Below are 14,913 nucleotides of genomic sequence, written 5' to 3' on the forward strand. Positions count from 1 at the left end.
TTTCACTGGAATTACCTTATATGATTTAATGTGACAAATACATAGATTGATAAAAATGTCATATATATTGCACAAAAGATGGAACATGAAATATTTTATTGCACCTGTCTATGTACCAGCTTCCCTCAGCACTCGAAACTATGAAGGTTAAAGGGACTAAGAAAATAAATATTATTGCACAGGAGTGCAGAATATTTCAACAATTCTGTCTTTTCAGCAGCTTTTCATCTGTAGCCACGACCTGCAACATAGAAATGTAAACATAATCTATGCATCAAGCCAGTTTAAGGTACGACAGAGGTAACCAAAAGGATATATGTACAGATATGTTGATATACAGTGGCTTGCAAAAGTATTCATACCCCTTGGATGTTTCACTCTTTTGTTGCTTTTACATACGGTCACTCAGATTGTGAGGACGGCCAGCTCTAGGCAGATTTAAACAAGTGCCATACTGCTTCCATTTCTTAATGATGGTTTAACTGAACTCTGTGGGATGTACAGCGAGTTGGACATTTGTTTGTAGCCATCTCTTGACTTCTGTTTTTTAGTGATCTTTTTTCTGAGTTGCTAGGAGTGTTTTTTTGTCTTTATGTTGAAGTTGTAGCAGGAATAGTGATGGCATACACGAAACTGGACCTCCCGGATACAGATGTTTTAATACTATAATCACTTGACACACATCAACTGCTCTCCATTTCACTAACTGTGTCACTGCTGCATCAACTAGCTGGAACTTTGTTGCATTAGGTCAGTTACTTTAAAGGGGATGAATACTTATGCAATAATTTATTTTACCTTATATATTTTTAATTAATTGACATTATTTTGTAAAAATCTGTTTTCACTTTGATATTGAAGAAGGTTTTTTTCAAATTATTTTTCAAAAGGCAAAATTATATTGACCATGATTTCATGTGTAAAAGCAACAAAAGGATGAAACATCCCTGGGGTTTGGATACTGTACGGTCTGACACATTAAAAAATTGTCTAATTAACTTAACTTGATGAGTTAATGAAGGATCAGTTAAGAATTAAGATAACTCATCTTCAAGTTTTACAGTGTAGAGGAGTCTGGTATGAAGTAAACAAAATGGTTTTACTTTCATAACTTTACAAGGTTTGACATTCTGAAAATAAAGAACACAAGTTAAATGAACTTTGTCATCTTGTAATAAATCACTGTTATAAGGACACACTGGTGTAGAGGTAATTTTGGATATGCAAGACTAAGTTTTTTATATTGAGAAAAAAAAGAAACTAGTTTGGTTTGTTGGCATTGCAGAACTTCAACAACAATATTTGATTAGAACTAAGCACATGAGTACTTGACTTCAATTTGAATTTGTGAACCCTAAAAATGATTATACTGAAATTAACACATGTATTCAACAGTGAGTGCATTGATCCAAACTTAATGGTCTTTATAGAGAAAAATTTACCACTGACGTGCCAATTTATTCTGTTATATTATAAAATGTTTCTTGTAATAATCATAGACTGTATATCGTCACCCTGTTAAAACAATCGCCTAACTAATTTTTCAAGTTTTGCAGGAAACACAAAAAACTTCACCAAAAGTGTAACATATGACATTTATTTTTCATTTCACTCAAAAAGGATGTAACAAAGGATGGCTATTGGCATAGTAATAACACTGTGTGTAAATTATGTAACTTTAGAGAAATAAATGACTTAGGCAATTTTTTGAACATGCCTTTGTGACGTATGCAAGATTTGGTAACACTTTATTATGAAGGTGTCTACATAAGTCACACAAGCCTGTCAGAAACATGACATGACAAGTATCATGAGCATTAATGTTACTTCAAAGTGTCATTAATGTTCATGACACATCCCATGTCATGTTTATGACACGCTCATGTCACTCTTATGTAGACACCTTCAAAATAAAGTGTTACCATATCTTGCTTAAGTCACAAAGGCATGTTCAAAAAATTGCCTAAGTCAAATTTTATTTTGACTTAGGTATAATAAATCCGCTTAAGTCACACACTTGACATACAACATTCATTGACTTGAGGCCATTATCTTAAAGGGGTAAAATCACATGATCTGGTCAAATGAGGATGTAGGCGATTTTACCATAGGTGGCCAGAGTCACGAGGAGATGAATTAGGCAAAAAAACAAACAAACAATTTTGACAAAAAATGACTTAGGCGATTATTTTAAGTGTGACGATATAAATGATAAAACGCTTGCGTTGCCTTAGATCTCCCCAGAAGAAGAAAGCCAACCAGTAGTCAGTCACTTCCTGTTTACGTTTTCACAAGTGACGTCACGAGGATAACATTTACCGAACAGTTTCAAAACTGAAACAGAGGATAACTTGAGAAGCAACAATCCGATGTTCTTGTGACGTCTGAATGCAAATATATTTTATCTGAGCTACATACTGGGACAGCAGTGAGATTCAGCTGTCCTGCTCATACTTGACGACCGAAGGAAGCTAGCCCGGCTGCTAAGGGAAGCTAACGTTAAGTAGATAGCCGAGAGCTAGCTAGAAACTCAACGGCACTTTATCTTTTAACAGAGTGCTCATCATCTGTTATGGAGAATAAATATAACCTCAAGAGTCCAGGTAAGCTGACTTTTTAAAATGTCATTTTGCTGTTTTACAGCTGACAACGAGTTTGCTAACAAACCCGACACAGTTGAAACCCTCCAGTTCTCTGTTGACTGACATTTCTTCATCATCACAGATTTACAATAAGTAATTGTGAACAGTCTTCGTCAAAATAAAATCACTTCACTGACATGAGCTTATTAGTAAATATATTCATTCTATTTCAGTGTTTGTGTTCGCTGTATTTTTCAGTTGTGAACTCCATATGGACATAACGTTGTGTAGTTTTCTGTGCTATTGAAGTAGTATTCAGAACAAAAACATCTAACGCTATAATTACACTGTGTGTGTATCAGCAGCCATTGTCGTTTATGACCAGAGTTTTACTGTTTGTTTTTTTTTGTACAGAAAATGCAGGTTACTATGTTATAGACCTACATGCTTCAAATTACAAGCATAGACATAAAGAGTATGAATTGAAACTGAAAAATGAAACCGTAATTGAACTGCTTAAAGGGGTGATCACATTGCGAGTAGAATAGCATGTAAAAACAGGAGGAAATTGAATTGAAACAGAGGATGAGTTTGAGGTACATTATACTAGTGCATGGTAATGAGCCTGGTCATAGAGAGTGTTTTCATGAAAAAATACTATGTCAGCTATGATCAGATTTCTGGAGTATTCTGGTAATGTGTATGATCATATCTCCTCCAGAATTTTTTTTAAGGCTGCTGGGCTATCCTAAAAATCCTTATCATAATTATTTTGGTTAATTCTGAGATCACAATCATTCTAACCTAACTCAATTACTTATTGACTTTAGATACATTTATTGAACTTGAAAAATAAAAAAGTAAAATGTTATTTAAAATAATAATATAATACAATACAATACAATAGTAATACATAGCTCATATAGGTTGTAGTGCCTACTGAAAACTCCTAAACATATGTTGAGAGAAGAGTTACTATAAAACCAGTCAGCCAGTCTACATGACAAACTTACATGCCACAGTTAACTTGCAGACATTTATTTGGGGGTAATTTATTTGACACACTGTGGTAGCTAGGTGTATGGGTGTACCCCACATCTCACCAAGTGTCAGCTGGGACTGGCTTTAGACCCCCGCGACCAGAGTTAGGACAAGCAGTTAAAGATAATAAATAAAGTCTATTTCAGATTTGTGTTTGGGAAGCAGGCATCTGAGTCAAATGAGCCTTTGCACCTGTCCAAGAACAAATATGTAACAATAGCCACTTTATCCCTTATTTGTGTGTAACATTTATTGAACATTTACAATAGCACTTTTTCATATGCAAGTCAGCAGATATAATGTGTTGAAACTCAGAATTTTAATGGTCAGCAGACACAAAAATGTAGAAATAAAGTTACTGGTAACATAAGGAAAGCATTGAGCTCATGCCACGTATCACCAAGTACTCTCTAGGCCTAGAGTGTCATGTAAGCTGTATGTTTGCTCTACTGGTGTACAGATTCTACTCCAAGGACATACACACATACGCAAACACATGCAGGTGCTCATTACCCACAGATGCGATTTGTTTGGAGTCACTGGGTTGGAACTGGGTTGTCTAGTTTTCTGTTCTCAGTTTTCAGTTTCAGAATAAGTGTATCATATAGCTAATCTTACTGTTTTTTTGTTTAATGCACATGAACATGACATCACCATTGAATTGACCAATTCCTCACCGACCATATACCAAATCAAAATAAATCAGATTCAGTTAAACTTAAGTAATTGCAGGGTTTCTCATTCATGACTTAGACTCTGGCGGCCCAATAGACTCTAATCTGTCCCGCCAGAGTCTCATGTGCTGTGCTAACATCACATGTCAAGCTACTGAAAGTATTTTGTGTTGTGTTGCCGTTGCTCAGCAGTGTCTGTCAACCCTCAGTCAGTCAAAATCTGGTATCTCCCGACTGTGAAAAATGTTATGTGAGGTGCTCTCATTTAGCTCTCAAAGTGCACAGGATTGATGCATTTTAAACACATGTATGTACACGATTTTCTCCCCGGGGAGCATGCCCCTGGACCCCCCCTACATGTTTTTTTCTTAGCTCCGTCGAATATCTCAGCAACTTATGGCAAAGCATCATAAATGGAAACACAGGTTCCTCAGCGATGTGGCCATATGGTTTTACAGCAGTGGCAGTGTGAAAAGATTGCCCCTCTCCTGTTTGACTAAGCCCTGCTTCCTAACATTACCAGTGCTTTTTGTAGGGTTTGGTACCATTCACATTTGAACTGATATCAGTACCGAATTCCAGGTACCGCTACAAACGGTACCCTTTTGTTGGTACTTTACTCTCTCTGTAATAACAAAAATGCAATTTAAGTTGCCAAAACAAGTCCAAACTTAAACAATTTGATAATTTTGTTATTTATTTAAAACATTCTACACCCCACACAAAGTAAAACCCCTCCCTCTCCCCTCCATTACCCTTCCCTTTAACCTGCCCATCAGTCAATCACCGGGGCATAGTGAGCTGTGTGCAAGCACTTTCGTGTGTGTCTCTGCGGAGGTGCTTTTGGCTCACCATTATTTTGTATTGCATTATATTGCTGTGAGTGTTGTCTGTGTGGAGTTTTGAGAAGTGAAACCAGACTTTAGGCTGACCATTGTCGTGACTTACAGTGACTAAAATGAGTTTAAGGGGCGACATATTCTCTCTCTCTTGCTAACTGTCACCACTGTCTCTCTGTTGTCTGCTCTGCCAACACATATGCACGCCTCTGTGTGGCAGAGGTGGGAGAGAACTTTCAGCATAGTTTATTTAGCTAAATATTCAGCTAACACAGTGTGAAAAAACAATTACCCCCAAACAGATGCATTTTCAGTTAGTGTTAATGTCAGTTAGTGTTGCATGGTATACTGATACTAAAAAGGTTTTACAATACTGTGTTGTTAAAAATGGTACCTATGGGGCCTCCCGGTGGCTCACACCGGTAGAGTGCTAACCATGTATGCCGTGTGCTGCGGCGGAGCCGGGTTCGAATCCGGCCTGAGCTCCCTTTGACGCATGTCTTCCCCTCTATCACCCCCTTTCTATCTCTCACTATCAATAAAGCAACAAAATGCCAAAAAAATAATCTTTAAAAAAAAAAAAAAAAATGGTACCTATAAATTTGATTAGTAATGATACTCCTCTCTCCCCGTTGCAGGACGGAGAGATTCAAAAATCCTTCGCTCCTACAGCCATGAGGCTGTCTAATTCTTCAATAATCTACAGAAGAGCTAACGGACTGCATTTCCCCTTGGGGATAAATAAAGTAATTTTGATTTGATTAAGTTAAAAGCTGTTAAAATTAATTAAGAAAAAAAGCTTCAATTAGGTCTGCTGCTGCACAGTCCCACTATAACTATAGCTATAAACAGAACTTTGTTTGAAAAAAAAAACAACAACAACAAGGAAAAAAGTAATTCAGTATTATTAGTCTGTGTTTCTCATTCACATAACATGGACAAAGAGGAAAAGCAGTCTGGGGAGACTGGCATTCTCTTCACAAACGTCAATTCCACACAACACATAAGTTTTCTACAGTTAGTGTGGAGTCCCCCTGATATTAGCAGCCATTCCTGTCATTTATTCTGTCTACTGTGCTACAGATCTACTCTCTTTTACCCCACACAAGTGTTATTAAACACTGTTTCATAGACTTTAATGATATCTGGTTGCAAAGAAAAAGTTAGCTATCAGAGAAATCACATAAACTTAAGTTTAGAGCATTATTATATTGCTACATACTAGGGATGCAATGGTACGTTGTAAAATACCAAACCATTCGGTTCGCTCTGCACAGGACAATACGCCCTTATTGAGTGCAGATTTTCGGTTTTGCTATTCATTTTTCACTGAAGGCCACTGTGTGTGTGTGTGTGTGTGTGTGTGTGTGTGTGTGTGTGTGTGTGTGTGTGTGTGTGTGTGTGTGTGTGTGTGTGTGTGTGTGTGTGTGTGTGTGTGTGTGAGTGCATGCCTGTTCTCCTGGCTTTACCTTTTAGGTCAATGTGGTGAAAGCAGCATCAAAAAAGTACTAAGACTTATGGAGAGTTTCCCTCCTTTTTCTGTGCTCTGTGCCTCACACATCTTTGGAGTTGGCTTGTTATTATGTAATAGAGTCTCCTCTCTCCCCTCTGGACCGAATATAAATAATTCCTACTGGCAAACACTCAAAATATGTTACATAAGATGATTTGGCGTAGGATTATCACCATATCGCCTTGGGCCAGTGACCAGAGCTCTGCAAACCCAACAGAAGCCTGAGGCACTTGTGATTGAAAGGGCTTTTCCTTGTCATCTCTGCTTACTGTTACCGGAAGGAAGAGCCAAATATGGGCATGGGCTTTTTCAGCACACCGAATTTAAGAATTACAGAACGTTCATACTAGACAAATGTGTGATGCAAGATAAGGTTAATAGTTGACTTTTCACAGGGTACAGCCATATAAGGGTTACTCATATAGGATTTCTGCTCTGAACAGATACTGTACATTAGCATCAACGTAACCGATGATGTAAATGTGTTTATTTGTGTGGATTGCTTAGGTGCGTCACACTGTTTACAACATGGCAGTGCAGCTTTTGATTTGAAGGAAAAATAAAAAAATCCCAGATGATAGTACTCTATTTTTTACAGTTAAAAAAAGGTTGAAATGCATAAAAAGAAACTACAGATATGCAATACATATCCCACATATATACCTACCAACCTTTCAAAACCACAATTTTTTTCACTTTAAAGTGTCAAAATGTCGTGTGTGACTGTCTGGCCTTAATTGTTGTTTCGAAAAAGTCTTTAAAATTACCCTAAATCTGTTTAAATATATTTTCTTTTCTTTTATGCATGATTTCAATTCTGTATATATACAGTCTCAGATGAGTTAACAAGTTAACAAGGCAGTTCATCTAACATTAGTCGTAGTTCAGTAAAAGAGAAACTTAAATTCGGAATGTGTATGGTAATGGTTGTATTTTTCAGTTTTTTTTAGGAAAACAGTTGTAAAAATGTTTACATGCTTTTGTAATTTTATTTATTTTTGATTAGCCTAAGTGGAACATGGTAAATTGCCACCGGAACACATAACCCAGCTGATCCTATGGCATGTGTGGGGACATGAAGGCTTCAGTGAAGCACAGACAGACTCCTGAGAGACAGAGAGACTCTTGGGAATTGCCAGTTGCTGGGCTGATGATGGCTGGTTGGAAAATGTATTGCTCAAGCCTAGTTTGCATCTCTCAATACACATATTTGCTTGCAAAATATGCTGGAAAGCAGCATACTCAGTTTCAGCATGCCTGTTAGTGGAGGGCACATTGTTGCAGTGTTTACTATTTCATCAGTGGCCACCTAAACAGAAAGTCAAATCTGATTGGAAAACATGACAAACAGTTTGGATTTGGTAAAGCAGTCCTGATAAACACCTTGTCCACACCATGTTGATGCAAACTAGCATGTCATTGCGATATGCCCCCTTTTATCTGGATGATCAATGTGCAGGCCCTGTTAACGTGAAGGCGAGGCAGATAAGCTCAACAAGCTCAGCTGACATAGGAAGGTTCAACAACAGCTCTCACAGGCAGGCCGTGGTGGCTGTAGGGGATGAAGAAGCTGGGCTGATTGGACATGGAGCAGCGGGTTAGTGTGGCAGCGATATGAGACTGGGAGATCCGTGGTGTGGGCAGTGAAGTGTTGGAGACCGACATGTATGGAGAGGAGAATTGGGGTGACTGTGGCGAGCAGAGCTAGCTGCTTGCAGGAGATGATGCAGCATGTGGGGCAGTAGTGTTGGAGAATCAAAGGGAACTTGATGTGCACAGACCCGAACAAAGTAAGCAACTACACTGTAATTGTTGTAAGACTATAAATCAACCCAAAATTATTTGCATGTGACATTCATGATCAGTTTGTACATGTTAAATGCAGAAACATATCGATCATACAATCATTGTGTGTAATGGTTTTTGTGTGCAAGTAGTACCAAACATTGTATTAATTCATGAAAGCATCATGAAAGGATAACAGTAATAATGAGCAAATGGCAGTGCCAGTCCATAAAAGAACAATGTCTTCAAAGCTGGTCCATGCTTTAACAAGCTAGCATTGACAAGAAAGCATAGCATTATTCTCTTACTATTATGGATGATACCATCACCTCGTAAATTAAATTACCAAGTTATCTGCAGAAAAGGTAACCCTCCAGAGAGGCCTGACTTCTTGTGATGGTGGCTGGCAAGTACACATTAATATATTAATATAATAATAATAATAATAATAATAATAATAATAATAATATATTAATATTTAACATTTAAATTTAACCATCCCAAAAAGTGAGTGTTTTTGATTTAACTGGCATTTGATGATTAATGTATCAATTTGCCTTTTGTTTGAAAGGAGAGTTCCAGTTTTTTACAACTTCTGCCTTGTTTTTGTAGTTTTGGCTGTAATTTCAGTTTTGGTTAACATTGTGTGCAGATTGGCCTTAACCAGTTTACCTCTTCCATGGCCCTCCAAAAATATTCACACTTTTCCTTTGCTTGCTTTGTTGGTTTTGAGAGCAGCTGAACGCCTCAACCAAGTAACCAGATGCAATGTGTTGATAGCCACTGCATCATAATCACTTTGGAAAGCCCACCACTTTGTTATCTGGCAGCGTCTCCATTACATAGTAGCGTGTCCATCAGAGATCATTATCAAAAATGCTTATTCATGTTACGTGTTTATGTGAGAAAATACAATTTTAAACTTAAAAATACAGATTTTGGTATCTGCCTCTAGAATCCACATTCAGCTGAGCTTTGGCAGTACAGTATTATCATAACTAAATCAGTTATGATAATACTGAACTACAAGCCCTTTTCATCCTTTGGCACAAGTTGATTAATAGGAGAAATGACAATGGATGGCTTGGGAAACAGACTGGTGGAGGCTGAGTGTGAGCTGCCACTGGTTTTTCCATCAAGGCTGGAGCTGCCTGCCGCCATAGGAGAAGATACTGGTGGATGAGGCACTGAGCAGACTCTTTAAAGTGGTTCATCTTTTATTCTGAAGTGCCTGGCCAGCACTGATAGCACCAAGCATCACACCTCTAAGGGCTCCTGATTCCACTCATTAGGGCACTGATGGATTCCCCAAGTGGAAAATCATGACTAACTGGTGACCTGAAAGATAGAAAGAACCTTTAACCTGAAAAGCTTTCAGTTATAGCTCTCTCAGTCTCACCATTCCTCCTCACCTCCCCACGAATAAGGGTCTTTCTTCCTGACCTATACCACGTGTATTTTCTAAAATGTTGGGATTTTACTAAGAAAAATACCACTTTTTAAAATAGGAATTAAGAAAAGTGCAGATCTCTACCAGGGAATGAGAATCTCCTGCATAGTATAGCTCTGATCAATCTGAACTTTGATCAGAAAACAGGTATTTTAAAAGTTGTTCAACAGACGTAAGTATGAATGCAGACTTTTTACACATTGATATCATATTGTCTTTTTGATCTGTTTTAATTGTTTATTGCCATTTAATCACAAAAAAATATATATCAAAAGATCATATTATTTGGGGTACATACTTAACAAAATTCAACCCGCAACACACTACGGATACAACCAAGGCTTTAAATTGACAACCGCCAACCCGCCAAATGCGGGTAAAAACGAACTTTGACAGGTAACATTTGTAAAATTACTAGCCAATTTGGCTGGTTCGATCCCTGACCATGGCAGCCTACATGTCGAAGTATCCTTGGGCAAGATACTGAACCCCAAATTGCCCGACGCTGCGTTCATCGGTATGTATATTAACTCTCCCAATGGTGGCAGGTGGCACCAGTGTGCCCTGGTAGCCTCGGCCACCAGTATGAATGTGTGTGTGAATGAGTGAATGAGCGTCGTCTGTAGTGTAAAGCGATTTGGATAAAAGCGCTATTTCAGTGCACAGCATTTACCATTTGTTGGGCCTCAGTTAGCTATGTTATGCTTTCAGCATATTTTTTGAGCATGCAGTAACTTTGAGGTCATCCTGGACAGTATTTGTCCTTCTTTTGGATCGTTGCAATAATAACAGACATGTATTTTCATAAAGCTGCGATGTGTCCGCTTCCATGTTGATAAGAGTATTAAAAAAATATCCTGTTAAGGTACATTTAGAACAGATAAAAACTGTGCTATTAATTTGTGATTAATCGCGAGTTAACTATGGACAATCATGCGATTAATCATGTTAAAAAAATGTCATTGATTGACAGCCTTTTAGGAAATGAATAGCATGTACTGTAAGGATTGCTGGGTCAACACAAAAGACAATTTGGCTAGTGGAAAATCTGATTGGCTGGTAACTTTAAAAATCTACTAGCCACGTTGGCTGTTGATCAAAAAAGTTAATTTAAAGCCCTGCACACAACCAAATGCGTTATACCTTCCAGGCTTATGCTGTAAGTATTCAGGCATGGAATTAGATTAAAAGCTTATTTGTATAGTATGTGGAGATATCTCTGGGAAGGAGGATGTTCCAAATAGTTTTCACTGCTCACAGAGTGTTTTTCCTCCTCCACACATTCATAATGTGCTGCTGTTGCTGTGGGTATAAGGCCCAGTACTGTTGGCTTGTGCCAAGGCCTGCTGGGTAGTTGTTGAGGACACCACTTCCCTGTGCTGTCAAGACAACTTAGGCCACACATCAGACTGGTTGTCGCCTTGGGCAACAGGCATGTACCATACACTGAAGTTAAACTACACACTTGGACAGACATACAGTAACTCTGGGCCATTCACTCCACTGTACTGTATGCTCCAGGCTTGGAACTTAGAGAAGGAATAGGGCAGAATGATTCATCATTTTTATGTTAACATCATATTTTCAACAATTTCAAAGAGTTCGACGGGCATTGCAGTAATTATTGTTAGGCTGTGAATGATTGAGTTGTTGTTTGTACTTTCCAGAGACCTTTCCAGACATAAAACCTGCTGCTCTGATTAATTACCGCAAAATAAACTCACAGTGTGGTTCCAATGCGACTCGGCTTTAGTTTTGCTTTATTTATTTATAAAACAATATATGCAATATATATATGTCCAAAAGCAGCAGATGAGAGCAGAGATTAATCTAGGGCTGCAACTAATGACTACTTTCATAATTGAGTAATATATCAATTATTACTTTGATTAATCGATTAATAATTGGTTAAAAAGAAAAAAGATGACTTATTATTTCCTGCATTTTATTCTAAAAAAACCTATTCACTTTTAAACATTATTAGTTGTACATTGTTTTAGTTAATATTTTGTGGATGAAAAAGGGAAATAAAAACAACACAACTACAATAAATTAAAATAAAATAAATTGATGATGGGGATGTGGATATGCACCGAGAAGAGGGAAATATATCTAATATACATTCAAAGAGATATTGCTTCATTTTCCATCTTTCTTCATGCAATATTCCAAAAACCCGTAACATTACCTCTAACATTATCTCCTGTTGCAGTGCACATGACTGACATATGACAGAGGCTGAAGAAAACTGTTCAACTAGCTCAATAGCGTTTAATAATTGATCTCTATCTTTAAGGAAAAATGTTATGTCATCCGCTAGTTGCGAGATTTTCTATTCTTACTAAATATGGAGATGCCTTTAAAATCTGGATTGTGATTAAAATTTATGCACAACAATTCAGCAACTAAAATAAATAAAAAGGCTGGAAGAGGGCAACCTCTAACGCCCCTCTAAATCAAAAAATCAAATCTTTGAGAGGTGTTGAAGTTTATCATTACAAAACTATTAATTCCTTTATAGAACATATCAATTATCTCTACAAATGCTGTCCCAAAACCAAACCATGTTCAATGGTGTCGAAGGCTTTACAAAAGTCTAAAAAAAGAATGAAAGCTTTTGAGTGTACTGAGTCTGCATATTCCAATAAGTCTAATACAAGTCTAATACTATTGCTCATATGTCAACAATATGATCAAGTCCTGTCTTTAATTGGTTTGCAAAGCCAAGATTTTATAGTCAATAGTTAATAGAGTAATAGGCCGCCAATTGTCTATTAATAAAATGGCTTTATCCGGCTTTGATATTAAGGAAATAATACCCTGTTTCATATTTGTGCTCATTTCCCTCTGACAGATACATTCCTTATGCAGTAATAGGGATTTCAGTGTTTCCCACAGGATTTTATGAGAGTCTGGGGGTATTATAGAATCTTTGTTATCCTACTTTGTCATTTTTAATTGCCGTCAAGATGCTTTCCATTAGGACATGGAATTTCCATAAAAGCCCGAATTTGGTGGCCTCTCACACATTAGAGAATAAGGGTTCTTGTATATTTTATTTAAGGCATCTTATTTTGACAGTCTTCTTGTAAATTCTATGGTTGACACTGTGCTCTTATTTTGATAGCTGCATGGGTTTAGCGACAGGAAGTCATTCAAAACAGTTAGTCACAGTTTAGTGTAATTAAAACAACTTTAAAAGCTAATGTTAGCTCGCGGCTAACGAGCGGCATAATGCAGCAGTGTGTTATGACCTCTGACCGGCCTAGACAGGTTGATAGTATTTAGTTCGATCATGTGGGGGCGGGACTGATACAGTTTTGAAGCGGAGAAGTGGGATGGTCAGATTGGTAAATTCAGTTTGTGTGTCAGTGTGTGAATGTGCGCGCGGGTCTCGGTGGATGATGGAGAGGTGCGAGTTGGGGTTTTGACTGACTGACTGACTGGTGACAGACACTCTGCTGAGCAAAGGAAACAACGCAAAATAACTTTATATTATAAATTGTGTAAAAATATTTTCAGTAGCTTGAAATGTGACGTTAGCACAGCACATGAGGTAATTAGGTAATTAATAGGAAAACCTGGGATTTTGAATAAGGTCCCAAAAATGAATATAATAAATCTGGTGATTTTTCTTTTTTCATTGAGAAAAGTGCTGTTTTAATTTCATTTATTGTACCCTCTGAGTCTGAAAGTATCTAAAGGTTTCAATTCTGATGTGTAAAGGTCACCATAAAATAATATGAAATTTTAAAATCTCTTTTGTATCTGTACAGTGAGTTCCATTTTCAGAGTTGGTTTCTCCCTCCTCCAGCCATTTGGCTCAAGATCTTATAAATGCACTTTTAGCTAAATCCTTATACATTTGATCTATCTTGAGTTGTATCTCCTTTAATTCCACTTCTTCCTCACAAGATATGTTAGTTTTAGATAAAAGGGTGTTTATTCGAGATAATAATTCAGATTCTTTTTGATTTTGAAGGACCTTTAATGCTTTACTCCTCTTCATAGCAGCACATCTAGCAATATATATTTCAAGTATTCCCATTTTTGTGTATATTCACAGTTTGGATTGGCAGTATATTTTTCTTCAACTATTTTTAAAGTTGCCCTGCTTTTGGTATCCAATCACAGAACGGGGAGGGACGGCAAGACGGTGACGCATACTATCCGACAGACGGTAGCTTGTAGCTTGCTTACGGATCCAACATGGCTGCAGCAGACGTGAAGCTCTCTTTCGATCTAGCTGTAGACAGTATTCAAGAAAGTTTAGAGCGAAAGTTTATTTTAAAAGAAGAGCAACGTTCACACTCCTTTATCACCACCAAAAATGATGTTTTAGCCTTGCTTCCAATAAGATTTGGCAAAAGCCAAATCTACCAACTAGCCCCGCTACCGCTCACTGCTGTAACGCCGGTGATCTCTTATGCCCGCCGGGGAGAGCAGAACCGCTGAGAGACCCGCAGCAGCTCGTCTATTGCCCATAAAATCAGTGGATGTGTGTGGCTGAATGACATGAGGGGGGAATAAGGCATAAAAATGAATAATCTTGCAAAAAGCGAGAACTGGAGAAGCAAAGCAGCAAGCAACCCCCCTCCTTCCAACACTCTCTCACACACACACTGACACACACCAACACACCCGGTAGACTGTGAGCTGAAACTACAGAGCAGCCAGAGCCAGAACATGCAGCAAGAAAACATTGCAGAAGCAGAATTGAACATTTTTATTCCAAAGTAGAGATGGGCTAGTCTGGCTATGTAAACATCAGACGTCTTCTCCCTCGATTCTTCTTGCTGGAATTTCTGTCACTCTATACGTCATCTGGTATAATTGATACGATTGGCTAAGAGCTATTTATACATTCGTAGCGCCCAATAAACGGCTCTGGACGATGGTAAACCACGCCTCCTCTACGGAAAAATGAATAGGTGGTCTCCAGACTATATCTCATTTGTTCGTTAGCCAGGCTAGTTCTGAAGCACAATCTGTATAATGATCTATGATGATCTATGCTGATCGAACTTAG

At 37.8% G+C, this 14,913-nt stretch overlaps 1 protein-coding gene across 1 annotated transcript in view; it reads left to right on the plus strand.

Annotated features, from left to right (window-relative positions):
* The first annotated feature begins 2,263 nt into the window (after window positions 1-2,263).
* Window positions 2,264-14,913, plus strand: part of ube2j1 (ubiquitin-conjugating enzyme E2, J1) — a 42,792-nt gene continuing 30,142 nt past the window's right edge. The window contains exon 1 of the mRNA XM_059356736.1: window positions 2,264-2,603. Within this exon, the coding sequence (XP_059212719.1) occupies window positions 2,573-2,603 (31 nt within the window). The 5' untranslated portion in view covers window positions 2,264-2,572. The remainder of the gene's footprint in view (window positions 2,604-14,913) is intronic.

The sequence above is a fragment of the Centropristis striata genome, chromosome 18 (assembly GCF_030273125.1).
Source record: "Centropristis striata isolate RG_2023a ecotype Rhode Island chromosome 18, C.striata_1.0, whole genome shotgun sequence".
NCBI classification, from domain to species: Eukaryota; Metazoa; Chordata; class Actinopteri; order Perciformes; family Serranidae; genus Centropristis; species Centropristis striata.